Source organism: Artemia sp. Qi Xiang Cuo, chromosome 2 (genome assembly GCF_049724085.1).
Source record: "Artemia sp. Qi Xiang Cuo chromosome 2, ASM4972408v1, whole genome shotgun sequence".
NCBI classification, from domain to species: Eukaryota; Metazoa; Arthropoda; class Branchiopoda; order Anostraca; family Artemiidae; genus Artemia; species Artemia sp. Qi Xiang Cuo.
In genome coordinates this window covers 33396978-33424742 of record NC_142795.1, presented here as the reverse complement: position 1 = coordinate 33424742, position 27765 = coordinate 33396978, and the positions used below count along the sequence as shown (strand labels likewise).

At 34.3% G+C, this 27765-nt stretch overlaps 1 protein-coding gene across 1 annotated transcript in view; it reads right to left on the bottom strand.

Annotated features, from left to right (window-relative positions):
• LOC148955160 (catalase-like) overlaps positions 1 to 27765 on the bottom strand; it is a 73335-nt gene that overhangs the window by 27647 nt on the left and 17923 nt on the right. The window contains exon 5 of the mRNA XM_089106295.1: positions 11420 to 11662. Within this exon, the coding sequence (XP_088962421.1) occupies positions 11420 to 11662 (243 nt within the window). The remainder of the gene's footprint in view (positions 1 to 11419; positions 11663 to 27765) is intronic.

Sequence of the window (27765 nt, the reverse complement as noted above, 5' to 3'; positions counted from 1 at the left end):
TTGCCTCTTGGGTTGACTACCCCAAGGGTTGGCTGCAAGTTACAAAAGTTGCTGATTGTAAACACATGGGGTTTTTTATTAGAAAAAAGGGCATCTTTGATCCTGGGTCTCCAAAAAGGCTTAGAGTATTAAGTTGAAACGTTAGGGAAATGCTGAGAGGGATACTAAACATTATCAAAACCCACTATGTGCTTGCTGGATTGTGAAAAGGGAATATCAGCATTATATAAGAAATGGTTATCCAAGCCATGGCTTCAAGGATGGGATGCAGCCAATGCATTATTTATATAGTTTACTAACCCATCAAAAACAAAGCCAGATGGAGCAAAACAACAAGAAAACAAAAGAAAACACCACTTCAAAATAAGTAACACAAAATAAAAAAGCCATACAAAGTCAACAAGACAAACTTGCCAGTCCATTACTGTCGTAGCAATTCAGCCCACGGGTGGCCGAAAATGCACAAATTAAAACGCCAGATTTGCACTCCTATAGGATCCTCTGGGTCAACTATATTAAACCTCCTAGACATGTACCGATTGCTTGTCCACAGGGGCACCTGCAGCAAAAACTTTGCAAACCTCTAATGTGTAGCTTGATGATTATGCCTATCACTCAGAGTAAAAATTCGCCAGCACGGGTCCAAGTACAGCAAATGAGGGAACACCATAGCGATATAAAGTTGTGATAGAATTTGGCGATCAAATGTCTGCCTATTTGCAGCAATACGGCTGTAGGTGCTCGACGCGCGTTTGTGGAAATGAGCCATAAGAAGCCGTAGGTTTCAGTAATTGAATGCCCAAACGGGAGAACTAGATACACAATAGAATTAACTAGCTCAACTTTAGCATTACCTAAGCGAACTGGCGCGTGTTCACTTTCTTTTGAATTAAACAACAACACAGTAGATTTGTCAGCGTTAAAGTGGAAGCCTATTTTATGATAAGTTCTCTGGAGTTGCAGAAAATTTTCTTCCAGGCCACACTGAAAAAGACTTAGATTAAAGACGTCATCTGCATAACAAATCAAGGAGACGTCGATCCCAAGAAGAATACATGTAGTCAAGGCATTAGACTGAGGTTTAACAATGCTATTGTTAAATGCAGTGAGTGATTTAACAATAGCATTGTTAAATCACCGACTGCATCTGCTCAACATCACCAACCACCACCTACAAGATAATACCTTATTAAGGTGATGGCTGAGGGTATTCAGTTGAAAGTCTCAAGGTGTATAGAAGAGAGATTGAAGGGTAACCAGCCCCCCTCCCTCTTTGGCCTATTTGGGTACCGCTCACACCCCCACAGACCTTGGGCAAGGACTGTAAATTATGCTATTGCCCATTGTTTACATGCAGAGTTATCATTGGAAAAAGGAGGAAATGTTTGATTCTGGGTGTATCCAAAAACACTATGGGTATTAAGGTGAAACTTTGGGCAATGTTGAGGGGTATTTGAAACTAAATCAAAAGGTGCTATGTGCCTACAGTCTATCAATAAGGAGGAATATGTTATATTTTAAGAATGACGGAGGGTGCCAAGTTGAAAACTATGACATGTTGAGGGAGATGTTCAAAAGTGGTTGGAGGGCTGCCAGTCCCTACCAGGCCCTTTTTAGGTACCCTTCTCCAAAAACATTCTATAAAAATTTTGAAAAAACCATCTTGTTCAAAATAGTCTAAAAGTCAAATAATTATGCTGGTGGGGATTGCATAACCCCCCATAGCTTTTAAGAAGGATGCTCAACACAATGAAACACATTGTATGCATGCTGGTTGTCAAAAGGGCATATCAACAATGTCTAAGGAACAGCTGTTGGCATTAAGTTGAAACTTTTTGGGGATGCTGAAGAGCTATTGTAGGACAATGAGCCCCCCTTGTTCATTTTGAGCCATGTCAATACTTCATCTAAGAGGTCTTTGTAGTGTGTTAGTGACCATTAGTGTCCTGAAGATTGCAGAATAATTTCAAGACTACAGCTTCCAGGTCTTCTTGATAATGATGGACGAAGAGATTTAATGTCATTTGCCTCTAGAGTCACTTAAGCTCAAGGGCGCCCACAGAAAATTTTCCAGGGGGAAGCAAGATACTAGAATAGCGGAGATTGGAGGAGAAATACATTTTGTGAATTCTCAAATTTGGAAAATCTTTTTTGCCACTGGGGGTATTTTCCAAGGGAGTAATCGCGGGGGGGGGAGTAAATGCCGGCCACCAGATTAATCATGAGACCTTTAGACTGATCATATTTCAGACAGTGAGTGGTACGAAAATATGATTCTATACTGGTATAGAAAAACCAAGAGTTTTAATATAAAAAAAATGGTTACTATTTTACTAATATTTTTACTAATTACTATTAATTTTACTATTCCATTTAAGCCATTTATTTGTAATTTATGTAGAATTATTTGTTGATTATTTATTAATTATTTGTTGATTTATTAGAAGATCAATATTTTTAATTCATAAATTCTGGTATCTTGACAAAATACCCATTCAGGTTTAAGCTAAAAGTTAAGTTTCATTATTATGAAAGCAAAGCAAGCAAAATTCCTAATATGATAAGACCTAATAGAATACAACCAATGGAACAGACACAGGATGATCATTATAGACTTAGGCAAAATTAGAATCTTACCCCTTAGTTAGGATTATGTTTTAAAAATTAAGGAAAAGAATAAAAAAATTAGACATACGTTTTTAGCTTGACAAAATATGAGCAAAAACCAAGATCAAACTGACGCCTGGTAGGGCACAACGCTGTATATATATATATATATATATATATATATATATATATATATATATATATATATATATATATATATATATATATATATATATATATATATATATATATATATATATATATATATATATATATATATATATAAAACTTTCTTTGTTTAAAAATTCAATTGCAACAGCAGCAACATTTTAAGAAATTTAAAATAAATTTCTTGTGAATTATTATCTCAATTAATCAGTAGTTGTACCGAACCAATCGTGCTCAAATCCTTCTCAGGGCCATACTGCGGTGTTTCTTTTGATCCTGAAAATTTCCCCACAGTAGAGTGCAGACGGTTTGTTATAATTGTAATATCCTTTTTTGTTTTAGTTTAAAGCTTATTCCAATAGGCAATGCTTAGAAATCCTCCAAAAAAAAGTCCCTTTAGATCCCACCCCAAATACCAGTGAAACTGATACCCATCCTGGCTGGTCAAGCTCACTATCAGAAAGTTCACATGATAGCTCCAATTCTGAGAATAGGACAATGATCAGTGTAGGGGCCAATGTCACTATAAATAATGAAAATGGGTTTCAAGAGGTCCTTTCTAGAAGCTCTAAAAAAAGGGAAAAAATCTCCCCAATCAAAAGCATTCCCCTCTCCCTGCCCAAGATCCTCCCTCCCAAAACTTAGGAATTTACCTTAAAATTTCTCCTATTACCCCCTTTGAAGTAAAAAAGATTAATGTAATAAGAGTTTCAATTTTCAAGTTGATAGAATTTTTGTTTTCTCTTAATATTCACCATGATGGATCTCTGCTAATAGCTCTCCCAGATCAGAAATCAGCAGACACAATAATTAATCTAAAATTCGTTCTGAATGCCCCAGTTACTGCATCTAAATGGAACCCAAAATAATCACCAACAAAAATAGTAGTTTATAATATTCCCCCAGAAATACCCATTCAGGAGTTAAAAGAACGGCTCTCAGATAGGCCTGGAAACACAATCCCAGTTGAAGATGTTACCCAACTTGGTAAATTAACTCTAATGGCCTAAAAACAAGTAGATCCTTCTTATTTACACTGAAGGAAAAATAACAATCCCTGAAAAGTAATTCCTATTTGGGCAAATAGGAAACCGCACAAGGAACAGAAACCAAAGCCTATCCAGCTTCAGAAGAGTTTGAAGCTAGGGCACACAACAAACAAATACATCGAGTTTATCCGAAAGTGGAGCGATTATAAAGCATTCTATCATAAGCAGTTGAAAACTTGCAAAAACACTCAGCTTACATCTATCAATTGCAAAGGCCCACATGAATCTACCCATAAATCACTATGCCCTGCATATAAGAAAAGATCACTAACACTCCAAATAGCAACAGAGAAGGCCGTTTCATACCCCTTTGCAGCAATGGAAGCAAATGCTGCCCAACAATACTAAATAAAGCCGTAATGAAACCAACCGCAACCCCCCCGTCACTCGCCCCCCCTGCATCAAGGACCCCGGATACAACACCAGCCTCTACGCCCCCTCGCTCCCATCCCGCTCAGACGGAATCACCAATTCCCCACGCCTCCCTGTCCGGGGAGATGAGGTCCGCCTGCCCCCCCTCCCAAGAAGAAACACTACCAGGAATTAATCCCTTAACTGACAAACAGGATGCACAACCAAACATGCAATTCCCAAATATATGCTTATTCATTCTAAACTGTAATGCAGTTCAGGCCATGAACATACATCAACTACAGAAACCAAAAATAATTTCAGAATCGGCAAAAATCTACATCCCTGATGATATGCTCATTCAAGCAAAAAAAAATGTTGCTTTACTTTTAACAAAGCTGAACATTGATACACAGTCATATGAAAAATAAATCAACAACACAACACATATCAATACTCCAGTGGAACGTAAGATCACTCACAGAAAATAAGCTAAATGAACTAATATTTTTTATGAATAATAATTCCAATGAAATTGCTTGCCTCCAGGAAACTCATTTAACCCAAAATCATCAAATTAAGTCTCTGGGATATACTATCCTGAGAAAGGATAGATCATCAGAGAGAAAGGGAGGTGGAGTAGCTTTATTAGTTAAAAATAATATTAAATTATGTGGCATCAACTTTCTAGATTTTGCAAGTGATGTTGATGCAATCGGTATCAGTGTCTGGCTGAATAATACAAAAACCTACATAATAGGCTTTTATAACCCTAATGGCCAAACTACAGATGCCATGGATTTCTTTAAATATATAAATAATTCTAATATGTTAAAAAATATCATTATTTGTGGAGATCTCAATGCCCACAGCCTTTTGTGGGGGAATAAACCAGCAAATAAAGCTGGTAAATTGATTGAGCATATGACTTCAAATAATACTGAATTAGCTGTCGCTACCCCTCCAAACCTGAATACATATTTCAACCCCAAAAGTGGTAGATTCTCCACAATTGACCTACAAATTGTGTCATTAAATATTTTGAATAAAATTTATATAAATAAAATTGATAGTCTATGTACTGACCACTTTGCTATAGTTAGCTCCCTAAATGAACCTGCTGAAACTATCACATACGTCCAAATATATCAACACTAAAGCAAATTGGTCTATGTTCCAAAATAAGCTAAATGATGAAATTACAAGTTTCACCCAAAATTCATGTATTTCAAACACAACAGTTGACACATATGCTAAAGTCTTGGCATCTTTACTAATAAATACAGCTAATCATGCTATCCCCAGGACAACACCCAAGAAAACCTTCCCTAAACACATTCCTAAAGCATGGTGGACAAATGAGTGCCAAAATAAATGGAGAACAAAAAAGGCAGCTAGGAGAGCATTCATAAAAAAAACCATCACCTACTACATATTTAAAAAAATTACAAGCAGAATCTAATCTAAAAAGGACTATAATAGATGCTAAATATAAATACTGGAATAATTATGCAAATAATCTCTCCAGAGAAACACATGAGCCAATTATACATAAAGTCATAAGCCACATCTGTCGGAAAAAGACTTCTCCCAACCCACTCCTGTATGAGCTTATACATAATAATACCCATTATGACAATGATAATGAAAAAGCTAAGCTATTTGCCACTCTTTTTGTTAATAAGCTAACATCAAATAATCGAAGCAAAATGTCCCCAATTCCTATGAACCCAAGTTACCAACCACGCCCAGGATCCGAGTATATAACTATTCCATATTCAATTCAGCAAATGAATAAAGCGATGTAACATATTAGGACTAAAACACTCAGCAGCTATGACACTATATAGTCTTCATGGATAAAGAATACCACCCCTTCACGCAAACAGGAACATCTCAACTGTTATAATCATACTTGAGTATAATCTATGTTCCCCAATATATGGAAATGTTCGTCCCTCCTAACAATCCTAAAGAAAAATAAACCCAAAGATAACCCTGAGTCCTATAGGCTCATAATGATTACTCCTGTGATGGGGAAAATAATGGAGAAAATGATTTATTACAGACTTCTCTGGTTTGTTGAAAAAAAATAATATGATCCCTCACACTCAAACTGGATTCAGGAAACACCACTCCTCAACAGATGCTTTTATTTTGATAACAAATACAATAAATGAATGATTCTCAAAAAATAATGTCCTAGTTGCAGCTTTCCTAGATTTTGAAGGGGCATATGACAATGTGAACCACCAAATCATTTTAAACAAGCTTGCATACATTGGACTACCCCCAAGATAATATTTCTTTTAAAATCTTTCATTGAAATGTCAAGTTTTATAACTTGTGTTGGTTCAGTCTCTTTATCCCAAAAGATGTTAACCAAAGGCTCACTTCAGGGAGCAGTACTTATTTACCTCCTTATTACCCTCTATATCTTGTTATTGTTAAAACAAAATAGAGTTGTGAGAAATTCAAACTTCAGCGTAAAGAGCGAGGCATTGAGGAGGGGACATCCCCTTTCATATACAGAATAATTTCTGTTTGTTTTAAGTTTTAACGTGGCTCCTTCTTTCAGTTAAAAAACATGTTTTTTATTTAATTTTTAAACATTTTTTAATTAATGCAGGTTTTGATTTTGGCTCACCGTACCTTAATAATTAAAAGAAAATTTGCATATTAATTTTACTTTTATTTGGTTAAATGGCTTTCTCGAAAGTTGTTTAATTTTATTTACGAACGTTTTTATTAGTAATAAATATACGTAACTTACGAATTAACTGACGTAACAAACTTCTATATTCATATATTTTCAATACGTATATTAGGGGGTTCGTCCCCTAGTCAATACTTCACTCTTTGCGCTAAAGTTCGAATTCTGTTCCAATTCTTTAAAAATGACCCCTTAATCACAAAGGCCGTTAATTAGAATAAATAGCTCTTATGAAAGTACTAAAAAATATTTGGCTTAAAGAGCGAGGTATTGACTAGGGGCGAACCCAATCATATACGTAATATTTTCTGTTTGTTTTAAGTTTTGATGTTGCTCCTTACTTTCAGTTGAAAAACTTGTTTTTTTTATTAAATTTCTTATCTTTTTTTAAATAATGCTGGGAAATCCTGGGCCCCCTTCATAGCAATGTCCCTTCCCTCAAGAAAACTTTCTCCATGGAAAGATCCTCCCAAATAACCCCCGACCCCCCCCCCACTAACAGAAAAAAAACCTTGAAAACTTCTGTATACTTCCCAAAAACCAATACTATATGTTGACATTGGGTAAAGTTCTTAACTTTCAGCCCTCCCCCAGGGACTTTTTGGGATTAAGTCATCCTAAAAGACATAGTCATCATATTTTCGACCATGCTGAAAAAAATGGCCACCTCAAATTTTGATCGGGTGACTCTGGGAAAAAATGAGCGTGGGAGGGGGCCAAGTTGCCCTCCATTTTTTGGTCACTTAAAAAGGGCACTAGAACTTTTCATTTCAGTTCCAATGAGCCCTCAGTTCCAATGAGCCTGGGAAAAAGAAACACGCTTCCGTGATCTTTCTTCTGGCAAAAAAAAACAAAATTCCACATTTTTGCAGATAGGAGCTTGAAACGTCTACATTAGGATTCTTTGATGCGCTGAATTTGATGGTGTGATTTTCATTATGGTTCTATAGCTTTTAGGGGGTCTTTCCCCCTTTTTTCGAAAATCAGCCAACTTTTCACAGGCGTGTAACTTTTGATGGTTGGGACTAAACTTGATGAAACTTATATAATTGAAATCAGCATTAACATCTGATTATTTTGATGTATCTATTGATATCAAAATCTCGTTTTTTAGAGTTTCGGTTACCATTGAGCCGAGTCGCTCTTTACTTACAGTTCGTTATCACCAACTGTTTGATAATTTCTCATGAAAAATAGACACAAAGTTTTGTAAATATTTGAATCACCTATTAGTAGAATATTTGATCAGTACTAAGACTCAAGATGCTCAAATGCCAGATAGCTGAGGACGGGAAACAAATGTTGAAATAACTACTTTAGATTTTATAGCGTATTGAAGACTTTTCAGTAGATTCAAAGAAATCAAGCAATTTATAAAAAATTTTTAACGTCTCTGACATGCAAACAACTTGATGAAACTTATATATTTGAAATCAGCATTAAAATCTGATTCTTTTGATGTATCTATTGGTATTTAACTGTCTCAAATTCCTTGTTTTATAAATCTGTCAACATACTAATGTCCTCTGGTTTGATCTAAATAAACGTCTCATAATCTTTTAATAGATTTTTAATTATCTTATGCCATTTATATAGTTGAAATAAAGTTTCCTGAAAAGTTTTACCATCGTTTTTTCTGCTCAATGCGTTTAAATGGAAATTCAAGCGTATCGTAGCTATTATGTGAATAAGGTAATTTGTAGATTTAATTCTGTCAATGCACTAGTAATTAAATAACTATGTTCTCCAAACTTCAAGAGCTTACTTGCACATAGACAATATCTTGTGTTGGGTGCATCTTGTGTTGTGATATTGTGTTATTGTGTTGTGCTATTGTGTTGTGCTATTGTGATATTGTGTTGTGCAATAATTACTTGCACAACACCATATCTTGTGTTGGGTCCATCTAAAAAATTCATAAAAGTAGGTTTTCAGCTAATCCATTCAGTTCATTTAGTTGTTCCATTGCAATCTACAGCTTGAAATCGGTATTATTGAGAGCGCCTTTAGCTTTGACTTCATAAAATTGGATTCAAGAAAAGCATTATTTGGCATCTGATCTGAATGAAATCTTATCATTTTTAAAAGACTATAATTTTGAGAATATCATTATAAATCTAAAAAGTCAAGAGTTAATGAATTGCTTTGAAGGTAAGATTTAACAGAGATGCAATATTTAAAAAGGACAAGATTGGCTTCTGGAAGGCTTAAACAGTTAAAATTATTGTAAACCGTGGTTGATTGTCGTGAATATTTTAGATGTAACAGAGGCTAAAACTCCAAAAGGCAAAATCATTTATTGTTTAACACAATTTCTAGAAAATAAAAAGTTCATTTGCTCTGACTCAGCTTTAGCCTTAAAATATTCTATTCTGGGAGAAAAAGGTAAGCAACTCTTAGAAAACTTCAAACAAAACATTTTTCTGAGCGAAATTTTAAAAAAACAATGTTTTCAATTCGTCCCAGGCTATACCCTTTTACAAGGCTCATCTAGGATTGAAACGCAAAGACATCATTACCTATATGCTGCAAGATTGTCATATAACTAAAAAATCATCTACCAAAAATCCAATTCAAAATATCAAAGACGATATTTCAATTTGTGCTCTGCTAGGACAGAGAAACCAAAATGGGAACGCTGAAAGTGTTTCTTTTAAAAATATGCCAAAAACGACTGTTAATCTTCTGATTCAAAAAGGGCAATTTTCAGAATAATTAGGATTTTTGTCTTAAATGATTTATTAACCAATACAAACAACGTAAATCACAATGTTTTTTGCTTGGCAAAATAGACACACTCGAAAACCCTTACACAAACTGAGACAACAGAGAACTAAACAATTGCCGGAGCAACAATTCGACGAATTAAGCACCTTACAGGAACTTATTTGGGAATAGCAAAATATCGAACCTTGTTCAATTAGTTTTTGATTTCAAAAAATTCGTCTAGTAATGCAAAAAAAAAAAAAAAGAAAATAAATAAATCAACACCCTCTGAGATGAGGGCTGCTAGCAAGAGCAATTTTTAATAACATATATCACTACGAACTTATCGTTAGGTCAAAAAAATATTTATCCAAAATTTTTAGGGATTATAGAAAAGTAAAACTAAAACTTACGAACTCGTTCAAGTTTACCTTGTTTTAAGAATATTCTAATATGAAAGATCTTTTCAATGATAATTATATTGGCAAATAGAAAGAAGTTCTTTTCAATGATAATCATATTGGCAACTAGAAAAATGCTCAAAAATGTGCTAAAAACTAGAAACTTTTAACATGGATTCTTTTATTCTTGTCACTTTATAATATTTCTAGTAGATACAAATGAATGCCAACAAAATAGTTGTAGTGCAATAATGCAAAAATTGTTGGTTTAAAGACAATAGCATTTGTATGTTTCTTTTTCTACGTTAAACACGCTGGCTGACATCAAAATTCTCCAAAGTCAATAGAGGCTAGAATTTTTTCTGATATACATTTTCATTCTAATTCTTACTGTAAAATATACCCAGGTGTATTCTGAACATTGGCACCAATTGGTGAGGAATTTGCCCCCTGGATTCCCCCCCCCCATCCGCTCCCCCCATCCGCACTTATATTATGAAAAATACGTTTTCGTGAGCATTTTCATTGAAAAATACCTCCTTTTTGCATTATTGAACAGATTGAAAAAAGACCAATTCCTCTCCCCCGAGATTTGGAAAAAATTATTTTGCTCCACCCGCCGAATTTTCGTGAATTGACGTGTCTGGCTCTTAAAAAAAAGAATTGAAATAGAGTTCTTCTAATATTTCTATAAGATGAAGACCCACTGAGAAAATTTTTGGCGAAACACCTACTCATTTTCGCAACGTCTGAGATGCGTCCTAATGCTTGAGCAGGAGTATATACACGGACAAAATTCATTGGCATTCTAAAGGAGGGTCAAGTACAATTTTTTTCATTTAACTTAGTTTATTAAATGTGTTAGAAAAATAAGTTTAAGTTATATAAGTCCCGAGGTGGGCTAACTTTTTACTTGGACTTGAAAGCACATTTTGTTTTTTGACAGTCGAAACAAACACATTTTTGAAAGTAACAGAGTGCAGTTAATGTATAGAATACATAGTAGAATATAATGTCTTTTTTTATTCTGTTTAATAGTTACGTGTGTCTTACATGTAATTAGCTTGCATTTTAGCTCTTCCTACTTTGCCCATTTCCGAACACATTAAATATAACAATTCCTGCGCACAAGCACGCTTATGGCACATAGTTCTCAAATAGAATTTATTTGATAATTTTCTTTTTTTGTATTGTAGTGATACTTAGTCATCATTTTATTAGTATAAGTAGGTTGAAAAATAATAGGAAGGCTAGGGAAGGGTTTATGAGATTGTAAGACAATTGTGGAGAAAACTTAATAATACGCAGATCTAGAAGCTCAAAATACGATCCCCTTGGATTCTAAACTAGTAAATTATGATCTCTTGGTTCAGTACAGTCGATATGCGAGAAGATTAAAAATTAAAAAACACATTTTAACTTACCTGTCTACAAGTCCAGAGGTGGATAGCTTTTGAGAAAAAAAACTTCTTTTCTTTATCTGGTTGTGGCCCAGAATAAGAATTTGGAAAATGGGATGGGCCATCTTTTCGCATATATTTAGAATTCATCGGACCCATAATTAAATAATTATCAGTTGAGCAAGAAAGCGGAGAGTTGACCGGGAGCTCTTTAAAATTTGGACCAATCCTGTACCTTTGGCTGTCAGCATAAGAAAACGCTCTTCCCTAGAATTGCAAAAGTCAAAATATTATAACTTTTAATATAATAATATATTAACAAATAATTCATCATGTCCATAAACAAAAACAATCGTAAGTGGCATATATCATATCGCTTAGAAAAAACGGCATGTTATGAAATCGATAGTGCTATAATTTTTTACACCAAAATTACTTCTTACTACTATTTATTATACTGCAATCTATTTAATTTTTAAGATACATAGAAATATAACATAAAATAAACAATGATATTAAAAAAAGAAACATACTATAAGAACACTTAAACTCTCATTACTGTTGCAGTAATGTAACACTCCATTCACGAATCAACCAAGGATTTTGAGAAAAATTTTGTGAAAAATTGATCCTTCGTTTTTGCAAAAATCATAGAAATCTCAAAGTATATAAACAATTAAATTATCCTGAGGCGTATGTAAAACCACTTATCTGATTTTCTTAGCCCTTCATTACCTAAATAAAAAGAAAAAAAAAACGAAAGAGTGTTTTTAGTTTGATAGTCAGTCTGTCCATTTATATGCTACTGCCTATGACTTTGAATTCAATTGTGAATGTTAGTAAACAGTAAAACCAAATTTTACGTATAGGAAATATTCATAGGAATGTTTCTTACTCGATACATATACAATTCGGTATTTTGAGCATTACCTCGTATATTGACAATTTTGGACATGAAGCGATAGACGGATTTTTTACTCCAGTGAAAAATTTTTGGTTCTTCAGCTTATTACTTAATAAAGCTTTTTGATATACAACCTTTTTGACTTTAAAGATAAAACTAGACGGCTGAAATACGATAAATACAGCTAATAATCATAAAAAAACTAACATGACCATTTCTTAATGTATAAAGCATATTTCATTTTTGTAACCATGTCAACGAGCCTCCAATATTCCAGTTTCAGATCCCACCTTTGGGTCATCTCAATGAAAAATCAATGTTTAATGGATTTCACTTAGCATTTGTTTGTTGTGCATATAAGCTACTTTCAAAAGAGCTAGCGTGGAGATATGACGTAAGACCAGATACAGGCTTGGAGGGTTGACGACTCTGTTGGAGGAACAAGCCAATATAAACTTGTGACAAACAGTATATAGCCTCCTAGATATAAGAAAATTCTACTCTTCAGAAGACACACTGATTTTTAGGAGGAGATCTAAAAAAATTCTGCTATTGGTAAAACGGAAAGGCACACGTTATCATTAGTTTAAGTAACCATGGAAACCTTGTTCATATAAGATTGGACTAGCACGGAAAAAGTTAGCACGGATTAGCACGGAATTTGGATTAGCACGGAAAAAGTGATGAAGTGTCTGGAAGGTTATGTTCACAGATTTTTTTTTTCATTTTTACAATGTAAAAAAATATTTGGCATAAATAACTTCAGTAATTCAAGTTATTGTGATCATGAAGATTCTTCGACCAGTTTTTTTATTTAAAAAAAAGAAAGAAAAATAGTATGGAAGAAAGAATCCTTACTAGGGTGAATTCTTTTGATTTATGTTGTAAGCCAGATGACACATGAAAAGGGTGGATCATGCACATTTAAAGTTCAGTAATAATCACAGCAAAGTGTATACATCGACAGTAAACATGTTAAATTAAAAAAAAACAAAAAAAACAGTGCTTATTAGACTGACATTTTTGGGTGTCAAGCAGTTCCATATTGCAAAATAAAAATATTAAGCTGTTAGATAAGGAAGGATGTGACTGTGATGGGATAATTTGGCTCATGGTCACCACCGAATTTTTAACCACAGTGATAAGAAAAAAAGGTGTTTCTAAACAGTGCGAATTTTTAAAAGATTTTTAAACAGTGCTGTAAGAAAAAAAAGGTATCTCCCTAATTCAAAGGGTCAAGGAACTAAAATGCAGCAGGTAAGGGTTTGTAACATGGCAAGGCTAATAATTGCGCATATGATTTTGTGGCTTTTTTCAGTTTTGAAATAGCTGAATTTTGATGAAGCAGTACCATCTCTTATCATCATAAATATTTTGTTTGCAAAAGTTACCAGAATTCAAAAACACTTACATTGATTGCTTGCTTGGGGTTATGAAAATTTGATTTAGCAGCGCAAAAATTGAAAAAGTAGGAGTTATATATTCTTAAGCCAACAAGATACTGAAATTTAACACAAGGGTTTTAATATTAAATGTTTTAATAATTTTCGTTTAGATAGAATCCTGAAGCTTCTTGTGGGTTCTCTGATATACCAAACTTGATGGTGCTCATATCAAATTTTGCCACTTTCTAGAAGTTTTTTAGTTTCTAAAATCTTATAAATTTTTTTATGTCCTTGACTTTTCATACAAAACTTTAATAGGTTTTATACATTTGGGAGTAAAAAAATTTTTTTTTTTTTTTTTTTATTGATACACTGTTTTAAGATTTCTAGTCCTTACAGTTTTAGTTATAGCCGATAAAGTTGATCTATCACTTAACTTTCATACCACGAACCATCGGATAAATGATATTTATACCGTTAGAAGCTTCAATGGTTTATTAATTACATTTTAAATCAAGAAAAGAATGGTACTGTCCAGCCTAAGACTGTCTGATAAAAATTTTCTTTGTAAATTCATCTATGACGTAATTGAAAGTTCTAACAGTTGCCATATTAAAATGATAATAATAATAATAACAAAATTTACTAAGAACCAAGAAAATGAAAGATCAACATTCAATATCTTGCATTCATGTAAAAAAAAAAAAAAAAAAAAAAAAAAAAAAAAAAAAAGAATAAACAGCACAATATAGTCATATATAGAATATACTCAGTGAAGGAGCTTAGAAGTGATAACGAAATAAATGGGGTGAACAATGAAATTCCGGTCACTAAAAAAGGCTCAACATCAACTTTTGTCGGGCCTGTGGAGGCTCCCAAACGTAACAGCCAACAAATTATTAGCCCCGATGACCACATAAGACAGAAGAGCAAGTCGGTTAGAGCTGACGACCCTAAGAACATGGAGCCTAGGCTTTAACCCGTCACAACCCATTGGCTCAGATCGTGGATAGGATAAGCAGGGCCATAGCGCAAATTACGAATGTCATTTAGCGCATTGGAATGTTCGGGGTTTTTCGTATCTTAAAGTAGAGTGTCTTCTTAAATGTCATGATTTTTCAGTTGTATCATTAGTAGAAACGTGACTGGAAAAAGAGGAGAGAATAGATTTTTCTTATTTTGGATCACAAAGAAAGCGATCGCAGAATGGTAGAACTTATGGAGGAGTGGCATTATTGATAACGATAAGATGGCGAAATGTATCTCGGTTGAAAAGTGTTTCATGTAATCTAGTGTGTGCGAGTATCTTTAGGTAGTAACTCGTTTATCGTTTGTTCAGTGTATTTACCGCCGGAAACTAGCACTTTTAGTGATGAAGATACCTGTGAGATATTAGAAAATGATAAGGATCGTTTTTTAGAACAGTTTCCATCCGATTATTTTATTTTTCTAGGGGATTTTAACGGTTATACAGGGGAAAATGAAGGAGCCCGTGACGAGGAGGTGGATATCGAACTAGAAAAATGAATGGAGTTTACATGATTGAGCCGTCGGTTATGAGGAGGACGAGTAAGGATGGTCATCGGAGAAAGAATAATTGTGGTAAAAAATTATTGGATTTTTGTAGTAAGCAGAATTTGATTATTTTGAATGGGAGGACATGGAAGGATAAAGGAGTGGGGGATTTTACATGTTTTTCGGGTAAATCTCCAAGTGTTATAGATTATGGGGTTGTTAGTATGGGGCTTCTTTCTTGTTTTGTGGATTTTGAGGCGATGGCGCTGGCTGGGTCGGATCACATGTTTATTAGGGTTGAATTAGGGGGGAGAGGATGCGATAGGAGCCGAAAAAAATTTGGGGTTAAGGAAAAGATGGATAATGAACTTGAATGGAGGGAAGGTTTAAGGTTTGATAATGATAGTGAGGAGAAGTTGAAAAAGGTACTAGTTGAAGATAGAGGGCTGGATTCATTTATTCAGAAGAGTGAGGATATGGCAAGGGAAGGGGATATAGCATGTTCTGTTGATCTTTTGTCGGGGGTTTTGTATAAGATAGGAACTAAGTTGGCATATAGGAGAAAAAATGGTAGGAGTACTGGTTTGATGAGTTTTCTTTATATGGAATGTGAGGAAAAGAAGGAGGTTTTAGAAGCTTTTAGATTGCTTAAAGCTAATAGTACAGTTGATCTGGAATAGACGTTTTCAAGAGGAAAAGCGTCAAAAAATACGGGAGAAATTTAGCGTGAATGATACAAAGGAGTCCTGGAAGTTAATTAGGAAATCAACAGAAAATAGAAGGTTGACTGATTCAGTCCCTCACGCCGATACCTGGCCAGAATACATAGAACAAAAATACAAAGAGATATACACCGAAGAGGACGAAGAGATCTGATGAGGAGATGGATAGTTTAGAAGAGACAGCCGATATTGAATTGGATTGAGAGGACACTAGACTACTGGAGCCGGTTGGACAGGAGGAAATATGGCACGCCTTGAAAAGCATGAGAGGGAACTCAGCACCGGGCATCGACGGAGTACCAACTAAGCTGTTGAAATGGTCCAGAGCATGGATACTGCCAGTGCATGCATTGATATTCTCGGCATTTCTAAGTACACCTCTATGGCCGCAAAATTGGCAGATATCGATTATGATCCCATTAGTTAAAAAAAGGAGAAAGAAACCTGCACTATAACTACAGGGGGATAAGTCTAGGAAGTTCTATCAGTAAGTTATTTTGTAGAGTGCTGTCTAATAGGATGGATAAATGGTTGCAATATAAAGATAGATTAATTGAATGTCAGGTTGGGTTTAGGGAAAACTATAGTACAATTGATCAAATATTTTGTTTACGGATTTTGGATAGTTATTTGGGGAGTAAAAAATTAGTTTTACATATTGATAAATCGGTTATATTAGTTTTTGGAAAGAAAGAAAGGGAAAAGAACAAGTTTTATTTTAAAGGGAAAGAGATCAAAGAAGTTTTGGGTTTTATTTATTTGGGATGTAAGTTTAGAAGTTCAGGGAGGCGGAGTGATTAGGTGCAAATAGCGAGTTGGAAGGGTCAGAAGACTTCATGGGCGTTATTGAAGAGTCCCCTTAGGTATCTAGGAACGGCAGATATTAAGCTACAGAAGAGAATTTTTTAGACGAAGGTAGGACAAGTATTGAGTTACGGTTGGGAGGTTAAGGGGTTTGAAAAAGGGGAAAAAATAGAGAGAATTTATTTAGGACATTTCAGGAGACTTCTAGGGCTAAGCGGGAAATTTAAGTCTGGTGTTAAAGGGTGATCTAGGATTGTTTTCATTGAGGGTAAAAAGATTGGTTAGAATGATAAGATACAGCGAAAAGGTGATTGGTTTACAGAATAATAGGTTAACAAATGCAGCTTATCTGGAGGTGCTGCAGGATAGAAGGAAAAGTTCATGGGCTTCCCAGGTGAAATCAATTTTAAACAGTTATGGGTTATCATGTGTTTGGAACGAAGGGAAGGGGGTAGGACTGGAAATAGGAAATGTAGCAAAATTAGTAAAGGGTGCGCTGGAAGATCAGGAGATTCAGAAATGGCAGTGTAAAGGTGCAGCCTCGGTGTCCCTCGGCGTTTACCGGCAATGGAAGGAGGTCTGGGGATATGATATTGATTTTAAAGCGGGTTTAAATAGTGAAGAAATTAAGTAGTATATATCAGGGAGGGGTAATTTTCTAGCACTTGGAGAAAGGAGGAAATATTTAGGGAGGGTAAGGGTAATCGACGGTCCTTACTCATGCCCTATGTGTGAAGAAAATGGCAAGGATCTGCTTCACTTCATGGGCCTTTGTCCCGAATTACAGGAATTAAGGAAAAAATTATTTTTAGGTAATGTGGGGACAAGTGAGTGGCTGGTTTCATTAATGGGCTCAAAAAATTATGGGACAATAAGAATGATAGCAAAATATATAAAATTGGTTATGTCGCATATAGATAGATTTTTGTAAAGGGGGTGGGGTGTGTGTTGAAATTATTGTTGTATGTGTGTAAGTTGTTTTCTTGTTTGTTATTTTTTTAGTCATGGCCCCTGTGGCTTTAGAGCATTAAATATCTATCTATTTATCTATCTATAGCTTGAAAGAATTCTGGTACGCTAAATATCTTGTGATGAATGACTTGTACCGTAAGCCATAAAAATGTCTTGATGATAAAGGCTACCCATGTTTAAAATTCCTCTTGCAAAATCCATAAATGAACATGAAGATTTTGTACACCATCTTATTTTTGGATCATCTTCGAGTATTTTAAAACATCCAGAATTCATAAAGGTACAGTAATACGAGAAACGAGCTGTCACAAAACTTAATTTTTCCTTATTGCAAAAATGCATCAGCTTCTCATTGTCAATTTATCTGCTTGGAAATTTTTTTCCACAATTCTGGGAAACACAGTAAAGCTTAGATTTCAAAACAAGTTTCAACGCAGTAAATTGTGCTTATTATTTGTACTTGAATGAACTTTTTTTTTTATGCCATAAGAATTAAAATCAATACAATTGTGTTTCTAAGCAATGGCTCTTCTTATTGAATTTATATATTTTAAAATATTTTTAAAACTGTTCAATATTTAAAAATATGATGAGAGTATTCAACTTTAGCTCAGATTAATATTGGAACATTATAAGAGAATAATTGACAAAACTTTTTTACCTGTATTAAGGGATGAATAAGAATTTTAGGAAGAGATTCAGGCTAATCCATTGAAGTAAAAAAGTAAAATATGCTAATTTGGAACATTGATGATATGGTATAAAAAAAAAGTAAAGTGCATCAAAGTGAATTAAAAATAAATACCATGAATTACAATGGGCACAAAATTGGCACAATTGCAAAGCAAGGTTAACAAATAATTTTTTTCTAGCCAACTAAAAAATCTGTCCAATAACAAAGTTAAACAGAAAAAATATAAGAAAATCTCAAGTGCCTTTCGATATGGCAAAAGGAATATATCCAATATTCTTAAACACGGCCACAGACATGTTAAATATTTATAGAGGACCAAATGTGACAGGATGGTGTCCAGATAGTTTGCCAGAAAACAATTTTACCAACCTTTTTGTGTCTTCGATTCTTTGGTCATTATTAAGTGTCATTATTTAATTGTTACAGTTTCATCCGTTATCGGATAAAGTGCTATTATCTGTTTTTGCTATCAGACTAAGTATCATGTTTTCTTTTTTCAATCATTACCAAAAGTTTGATTATTGTTGTGCCCATTTTCTTATTTTCAGACAAACCAGATTTTTTATCCAATTCTTCTTATGAAATATAGTTATTTTGACCTAGGGTTACTTATGCACTAGAGATATATAGATATAAGCCCTGGCAAAGCGGAAAGAAACTTTCTATTTATCTATTTAGCCCATTACAAGTCTAATCATCTTTTTTTTTAATTTTTATATTTAATGAGCCCTTTTAACCAAGTTACCTACAGATATAAGTTTCATGGATAAAACTATGCTTACCCTTGTTGATATTTTGGCATTTACCGATATACAACACTGAAATGAATTTCTACCTATATGATTATTGCAATCTTCTGTTGATGTAATCGTCCCTGTGACACTTGTTTTGTACTGACAGTTTTTGGGATGGTAAAAAAATAGTTGCACAAAAATAAAGATAAAAAATTGGTCAGGTTCAAAAAACTTATAGATATGTAATTTCCGATCAGTGCCTGCAACTATGTGCTATAATAATCTAAAAAGTTGCAGAAAAGGAGACTTTTAGGCCAAAGTGCTCTCCAGAATCCTAAGAGCTGTAATGATTTTTTTTATGTAAAACAACTCTTGATATGATTAGACTCTTTTTATAATTATTTGAATTTTTGCAACCACCAAATATATTCTCACTGTACGTGTTAATTGCAAATAGCGACGAAGACCACACTGCCTTTCCATCATAAACAATAAGTAGAACAACAGGGAAATTTTTACACAAGACAGTGGAACACAACAAACGAAGAGAATAATAGTCGATTTTTAATAGTCGAAAGTGATTAGAGGGCAACTAGCCCCCCCCCCCCCTCACGCCCATCGTTCCACCAAACACATCCAATCAAAATTTTGAGATAGCCATTTCGTTCGGCGTAGTTTATTTCCAGATAGTAAATATCTTTTTGAGGAGGACATTCCCCCACAGCCCTCGGGGCAAGGGTTTTAAGTTATGCCCTGGGGGCATATAAGGTTTTCATAGAAGGTGTTGTCGTAGAAACTTTAAAAAAAGGCTCATTCGATCGGAAATTCAAAGGGCTAGTGCCCGTTTGAATAGTCGAAAGTGATTGCAGGGCAACTAGCCCCGCCCCCCCCCCGCGCCCACCTTTCCCCCAAACACACCCAATAAAAATTTTGAGATAGCCATTTTGTTCAACGTAGTTTTAAATTTAGGAAATTAGATCTTTAAGGTTGACAACCCCCCCACAGCCCTTAGGGCGAGGGTTGAAAATTATGCCCTTGGGGCATATAAAGGTTTTATTGAATGCGTTGTCGTGGCAACTTCAAAAAGGGCTCATTCGATTAGAAATTGAAATGGCTTGTGCCCTTTTAATAGTCGAAAGTAATTGGAAGGCAACTAACACCCCATCCACGCCCATTATTTCCCCAAACACATCCAATCAAAAATTTTGAGATAGCCATTTTGTTCCACGCAGTTAAAGTTCAGGAAATTATACCTTCGAGCAGGACACTCCGCTCACAGTCTTCAGAGCAAGGGTTATAAGTTATGCCCTGGGGGCATATAGTTTTTATCGAAATCTTTGCCGTAGAAACTTGAAAAATGGCTCATTCGATTGGAAACTCAAAGGTCTAGTGCCCTTCTTAATAGACGAAAGTGATTTGAGGGCAACTAGCCCCGTTCTCTTATTCATCTTTTCCCCAAACACATCCATTCCAATTTTTTTGATAGCCATTATGTTCAGTGTTCTGGATTTCCAGATGAACATAATTTTTTGAGGAGGACACTCCCCCACAGCCCTCAGGGCAAGGGTTGTAAGCTATGCCCTGGGGTCATATAAGGTTTTTACTGAACGCGTCGTCTTAGAAACTTTAAAAAGGGCTCATTCAATTGAAAATTGAAATGGCTAGTGCCCTTTTTAATAGTCGAAAGTGATTGGAAGGCAACTAACACCCCTTCAACGCCCACCATTTCCCCAAACATATCCAGTCAAGATTTTTAGATAGTCGTTTTTTCCACGCAGTTTAAAGTTCAGGGAATTATACCTTTGAGCAGGACACTCCCCCCACAGTCTTCAGGGCAAGGGTTACAAGTTATGCCCTGGAGGAATATAAGGTTTTTATTGAAACGTTTGTCGTAGAAACTTGAAAAAGGGCTCATTCGATTGGAAATTCAAAGGGATAGTGCACTTTTTAATAGTCGAAAGTGATTTTGAGGGCAACTAACCCCCCTTTCACGCCCACCTTTTCCCCAAACACATCCAATCAAAATTTTTAGATAGCCATTTTATTCAACGTAGTTGAAAGTTTTGGAAATTAGGTCTTTATAGGTTCATCACCCAATGTTTGAATTATAAATTGAACAGATTCGTTTGCTTGCAAACTTAGCTGCAGTTCGTTTACCTTTCCTAGCATTTAACCCAGTCTGACCTTTGTCCGCAAGTTCAACATTCGTATCCGAACTATTATTAAAAATAGTACTGGTTGAAAATTTTACCTGCTTTTTAATTAAACTATTATAAATCGAATTGATCCTAAAATCCCCTTCATCTCTATTGATACTAATACCCCCCTATATTATCTTTTTTATTTCTATAATTTCCCTGAAGCTTTGTAAAAGTCCTACAGACGTATCTACTATTTTTGTTTGATCAAATAAAATACTGTGATGAGGAAAATTATAATTATAATTTTGTTTTAGAGAGCAATCTATGGCATTCTTGTGTTGCTGTAGCCTATTTTCTAAAATCTGTTGCGTTCTTCCCACATAAAATTTACCACAAGAGCATGGAATTTTGTATGCTCCCTTTTGCATATTTCTCGGTACCTTGTCTTTCTCCTTATTTAACAAAGAGCTTATAGTTTGTCCTGATTTAAATGCTGTTTTTATATTATGTTTTTTTAATTCTCATCTTAATTTTTGTGACAGTATTGGGATAAAAGGCAAAGTTATATAATTTATTTCTTGATTTGACCCATCTTCTTACAATATTTCCGGTTTCACCAACTTTTTTTTCCTTTTTTCAATTATTTGAGAAATCATATTTTCCGGATAGCCATTACCTACGAGAATATTCTTAATAAAAATCATTTAATTGCTTATCTATTCTGGTCATGCTAATTGTAATACCCTATCAACTAAAGAACAAACCACACCCCTTTTTACCTGTGCCCTCCTCAACGCCTCGCTCTTTACGCTAAAGTTTGACTTTCTCACAACTCTTTTTTTTTAAACAATAAAAAATTTAGCGTAAAGAGCGCGGCGTTGAGGAGGGCACATCCCCTTTCATATACGGAATAATTTCTGTTCGTTTTAAGATTTAATGTCGCTCCTTACTTTCAGTTTAAAAAACTTTTTTTTATTTAAAGGCTGCGAAAGCGGGGGGTTTGGGGGACGGCAGCCCCCCAACTGTGCCTCCTAATCCCGGTACGTTTTAAGGCTCGACCTTGTAACCCAGCCTCTTTAACTCTTTAGAAAACGTAGTTTTTTTCAAATAATTTCTGCACGTTTTTGTACAGTTTATTACTTATTATTGCTTGACTAACTGTTAGCTGATCGTGTCAGGAGTTAAAGTTGGGGGGCTGCAGCCCCCCAAACCCCCCTCTCTTGAAAATTCTTGTGTTAAGGCTTTTAATTCCTGAATACTCAAATCACGTCGTACAGGGTGCCTCCTAATCCCTGTACGTTTTAAGGTTCGAACTTGTGACTCAGCCTCTTTAACAGCCCCCCAACTGTGCCTCCTAATCCCTGTACGTTTTAAGGGTCGACCTTATAACCCAGCCTCTTTAACTCTTTAGAAAACGTAATTTTTTTCAAATAATTTAAAAAAGAAACTGAGTTTCTTGTTTAAAGTTTAAATTCAGTGTATAACAAATTTCCACTGACGGGGAATCGAACCCAGGTTTTCCGCTTGAGAGTCAGGAGTATCGACCACTGTACTAAAGAGACACAATTGTAATTTTTTTTTTAGTAAGTGGAATCTATTTTTGACGCAAGCAAATCCCCACAAAACTTGATATTTGGTTTTTGGAAAACAGGGAAGGAGTGATCAGATTGAGCTGAAATTTCGAATATAAGCTCGCAGGCCCCAGGAAAGCTTATCCTCTAAATTTCAGCCCGATCAAACAACGTTAAAGGGGGGCTGTGGTCGGAGGGTCGAAACTTCTGGCCCACTTTTACCCATGAAGATAAAGTCGGAGGGGGGTGAAATTTTGCACGTTTCTTAGTTTGAGCTTGGGCTACAAAATGCGATTACCGCTGTCTCTCTGCAACCGCTAGGACCAGAAATCGCTTAACATTGTGGTGGGTCGCCTCTTTATAGAGGCACAAGTGTGCCTCCTTATTCATCTTTTTTAAATCTTTTAAAACTTTAATATCTTTGTTCTTAACGTTTTCTTGATAACTACCAAAATCTGTTAAAATATTCACTACCCCTAGTCTTAACTCATCTACATTATTTATATCTTTTATAAAAATATTTTATAAAATGAATATTTTAACAGGTAGTGAATATTTTTTAGATTTTGGTAGTTATCAAGAAAACGTTAAGAACAAAGATATTAAAGTTTTAAAAGATTTAAAAAAAAGATGATTCTCTAATAATAACGAAAGCGGATAAGAGCAATACAGTAGTAATCCTAGAAAAAGATGATTGTGATAGTAAAATAGAGTGATACTTCAACATATAAAAAACTTAACTCGGACCCAACTGAATTGTATGTTAAAAGATTAAGAAAAGATTTAGAAGACCTTAAAACAAATGGAAATATCACCCCCCAGATGTATCACAAGCTATTTTCAAGGGAATCAGCTAGCCCTAGAATATATGGTTTGCAAAAAATACATAAAACAGGTATCCCCTTAAGACCTATTGTTTCAACATCCAATTCACTAACGGTAAAAATCGAGAAATGGGCAGCAATGACACTTAAACCATTATTATATCTCCAAAATTTGTATATAAAAACTCGGAATTTTTTAAATATAAACTTATAAGTGTAGAAGCATCAGAAGAATCTAGATTGTTCAGTTTTGATATAAAATCCATGTATACGTATATTCCTTTTGATAAATCGTTTAGTATTTTATCCAAAAAACTTGAGGAACGAAAAAATGAGATATAAGAATTATCTTCGGGAATTGAACTGGAAACTATATTAAATTTAGTCAGAATAACTAGTAGGTATACTAATTATTTCACGTTTAGAGATAATTTTTACCATCAAATTAGGGGATTAGCAATGGGAGGGCCTTTAAGTCCGTTGTTAGCAAATATTTATGTAGAGTATGTAGAAAATTTAGCTATAGAAACATATTTTTTAAAACCTAAATTTTGGGGCAGATATATGGATGATATTTTAGTTATTTGGAATTACGGGAAATCAGAAATTGAAGGTTTTTCGGAACATTTAAATAATCTGGGAGGAGAATTAATTTTTACAATTGAAAAGGAAACAGAGAATAAGTTACCGTTTTTATATATTTTGATCCATAGAAATAATAACGAACTAGCGTTTTCAATTTACCGTAAACCGACTAATAACAACCGTTACTTGACTTTCACATCAAATCATCCGATCCAGGTAAAAAAGGGGTGTGGTTATTTCTTTAGTTGATAGGGTATTAAAATTAGCATCACCAGAATACATAAGCAATGAACTAATTTTTATTAAGGATAATCTAATAGGCAATGGCTATCCGGAAAATATGATTTCTCAATTAATTGAAAAAAGGAAAAAAAAGTTGACGGAACCAAAAATATTATAAGAAGATGGGTCAAATCAAGAAACAAATTACATAACTTTGCCTTTTATCCCAATATTATCACAAAAATTAAGAAGAGAATTAAAAAACCACAATATAAATACAGCATTTAAATCAGGACAAAATATAAGCTCGTTGTTAAATAAAGGGAAAGACAAGGTACCGAGAAATTTGCAAAAGGGAGTATACAAAATTCCATGTTCTTGTGGTGAATTTTATGTGGGAAGAACACAACAGATTTTAGAAAATAGGCTACACCAACACAAGAATGCCATAGATTCCTCTTTAAAACAAAATAAAACACCGGAAACTTTTGAGTCAGCTGTTGCAGAACATGTTTATAACTTTCCTCATCACAGTATTATATTTGATCAAACAAAAATAGTAGATACGTCTGTAGGACTTTTACAAAGCTTCAGGGAAATAATAGAAATAAAAAAGATAATATATGGGGGTATTAGTATCAATAGAGATGAAGGGGAATTTAGAATCAATTTAATTTATAATAGTTTAATTAAAAAACATGTAAGATATTCAACCAGTACTGATTTGATTAATAGTTCGGAAACGAAAGATGACCTTGCGAACAAAGGCCAGAATGGGTTAAATGCTGGGAAAAGTAAACGAACTGCAGCTAAGCTTGCAAGCCAACGAATCCGTTCAATTTATAATTCAAAAACTGGTTAATGAACTTGTGAGATTTAATTAGGGGTCATGGGCAGGGGGTTAGCTGACCCTTATTGTTTTGGTTTAAGTATAAATATATTCTTCATTTTTTGATAGATCCCCATTTATATATTATGAGGAGGCAAGTTGAATCATTATAGACATTCGATTTTGTTTATACGCCAGTACATGGAAGTGTTTATTTAATATGTGAGTTTTGTTTCCTATTTGTTTATATTTTTTCTTTTGTTTTCTTTTTTTTCTATCTCTTTATGTGTTGTAGTATGTTTTATTTTGATTTAAGATACGTTTTTTAAAAAGAAAATTTTTTTGTTTCATTTTCTCTTTTTTTTTCCGTTGAGATAGGCTCCCGGGCGTGGGGCCAAAATATTCGGAGTATGTTTGTTTAATTAAGTGTTTATTTTGTTGTATTCACTGCTTTATAAAAATTAAAACCCGTTTTTCTTGCTTAATTTTTTGAAGAATTGAGCGATATTTTTACTACGAAAAACACTAGACCTTACAAAACGTTCTTCTAACCATGAATATCTGCCAATTTGTATTTTCCTTTTAGATAGGAGCCGCATATTTTTTTAGATAGGAGCGACATTTTTACTAGAAAAAACACTAGACCTTATAAAACGTTCTTCTAACCCCGAATATCTGCCAATTTGTATTTTCCTTTTAGATAGGAGCCGCATCTTTTTTTCACAACTTGAAGAATTGAGCGACATTTTTACTAGAAAAAAAACAACAAAAAAAACACTAGACCTTACAATGCGCATTTCAGTAATTCATTGCATTTCGTTGCAACCCGTGACTTGGACTGATTAAAAAAAACAGTGTAATTCGTTGTAATTCGTGACCTAAGCGGATATTAAAACTGTGAAGCAATTGTTTTAATATCCCATTTAGATTACACATTGAAGCTGAAAATATATCAAGCTTCTGCTTTAAAAAAGACTGCATGTTTTCATCCGCCATAATCTAATACCACCACCACCTTGTGTTAATTTTAAAATTGTATTTCAATCAATGTTTTTCTAATCATGATGAATAAATCTGGATTAGTTACTCGTCGACACGTTGGCAAATAATATAATATTTATTGTGGTGCCTTTCTTAATCGTATTAAAGAGCCTCTTAGATTTTGAAAATTAAACGAGCTATCTAGAAAACGAAAAATACGAGCCATCTTAATATTTATATTCTAGATGGTGCTTTTTCATCAGAATTAGAAGCAGTGCATTGAACCTGCTTTTGTAAGAGATTAAATAAAAAAAAATTGTTTTTTTTTCAAATGAAAGTAAGGAGCAACATTAAAACTTAAAACAAACAGAAATTGTTATGCATATGAGGGGATTCGCCCCCTAGACAATACCTCGCTCTTTACGCTTAAGTTCGAATTTTGTTCGAATCACAAATCCCTGAATAAAAAGGACCGTTTAATTAGAATAGATAACTCTTTTGAAAGTACTAAAAAAACCTTTAGCGTAAAGAGCGAGGTATTGACTAAAGGGCGAACCCCCTTACATACGTAATTATTTCTGTTCGTTTTAAGTTTTAATGTTGTTCCTTACTTTCAGTTAAAAAAAACTTTTTTTTATTTGATTTCTGATCGTTTTTAAAATAATGCGGAAAAATCCGTCACCCCCTTCATAGAAATGATACTTCCCCCAAGGAAACATCCTCTATGGAAAGATCGTCCCACGCAGCCCCCCTCCTCCGACCCCCCCCCCCCCACCCAGAAAAAATCCCTCTTGAAAACGTCTGTGTACTTCACAATAACTAATACTATATGTAAACAATGGGCAAAGTTCATAATTTGCAGTCCTTCCACCGGGAACTGTGGGGAACTAAGTCATCCTCAAAGACATATTTATTAGATTTTCGACTATGCTGAACAAAATGGCTATCTGAAAATTTTGATTGGGTGACTTCGGGAAAAAATGAGAATGGGAGAGGGCTAATTTGCCCTCCAGTTTTTTTTGGTCACTTAAAAAGGGCACTAGAACTTTTAATTTCCGTTCGAATATGCCCTCATACGATATTCTAGGACTACTGGATCAATACGATGACCCCTGAAAAAAACAACAACAAAAAAACAAATAAACACGCATCCGTGATCTTTCTTCTGGCAAAAAATACAAAACTCCACATTTTTACAGATAGGAGCTTGAAACACCTACTGACACCTACACCTACTTTCTGTTACGCTGAATCTGATGGATTGATTTTCATTAAGATTCTTTGACTTTTAGGGGGTGTTTACTCCTTTTTTGAAAATAAGATATATTTTTTCAGGCTCGTAACTTTTGATGTGTTAGACTAAATTTGATGAAACTCATATTTTGGAAATCAGCATAAAAATCCGATTTTTTTTATGTATACGATTTACATTTTTCTATTGGTGGCCTAAGACCACTGTTCTTACGTGCCGGTTGCAGTGACCCCCC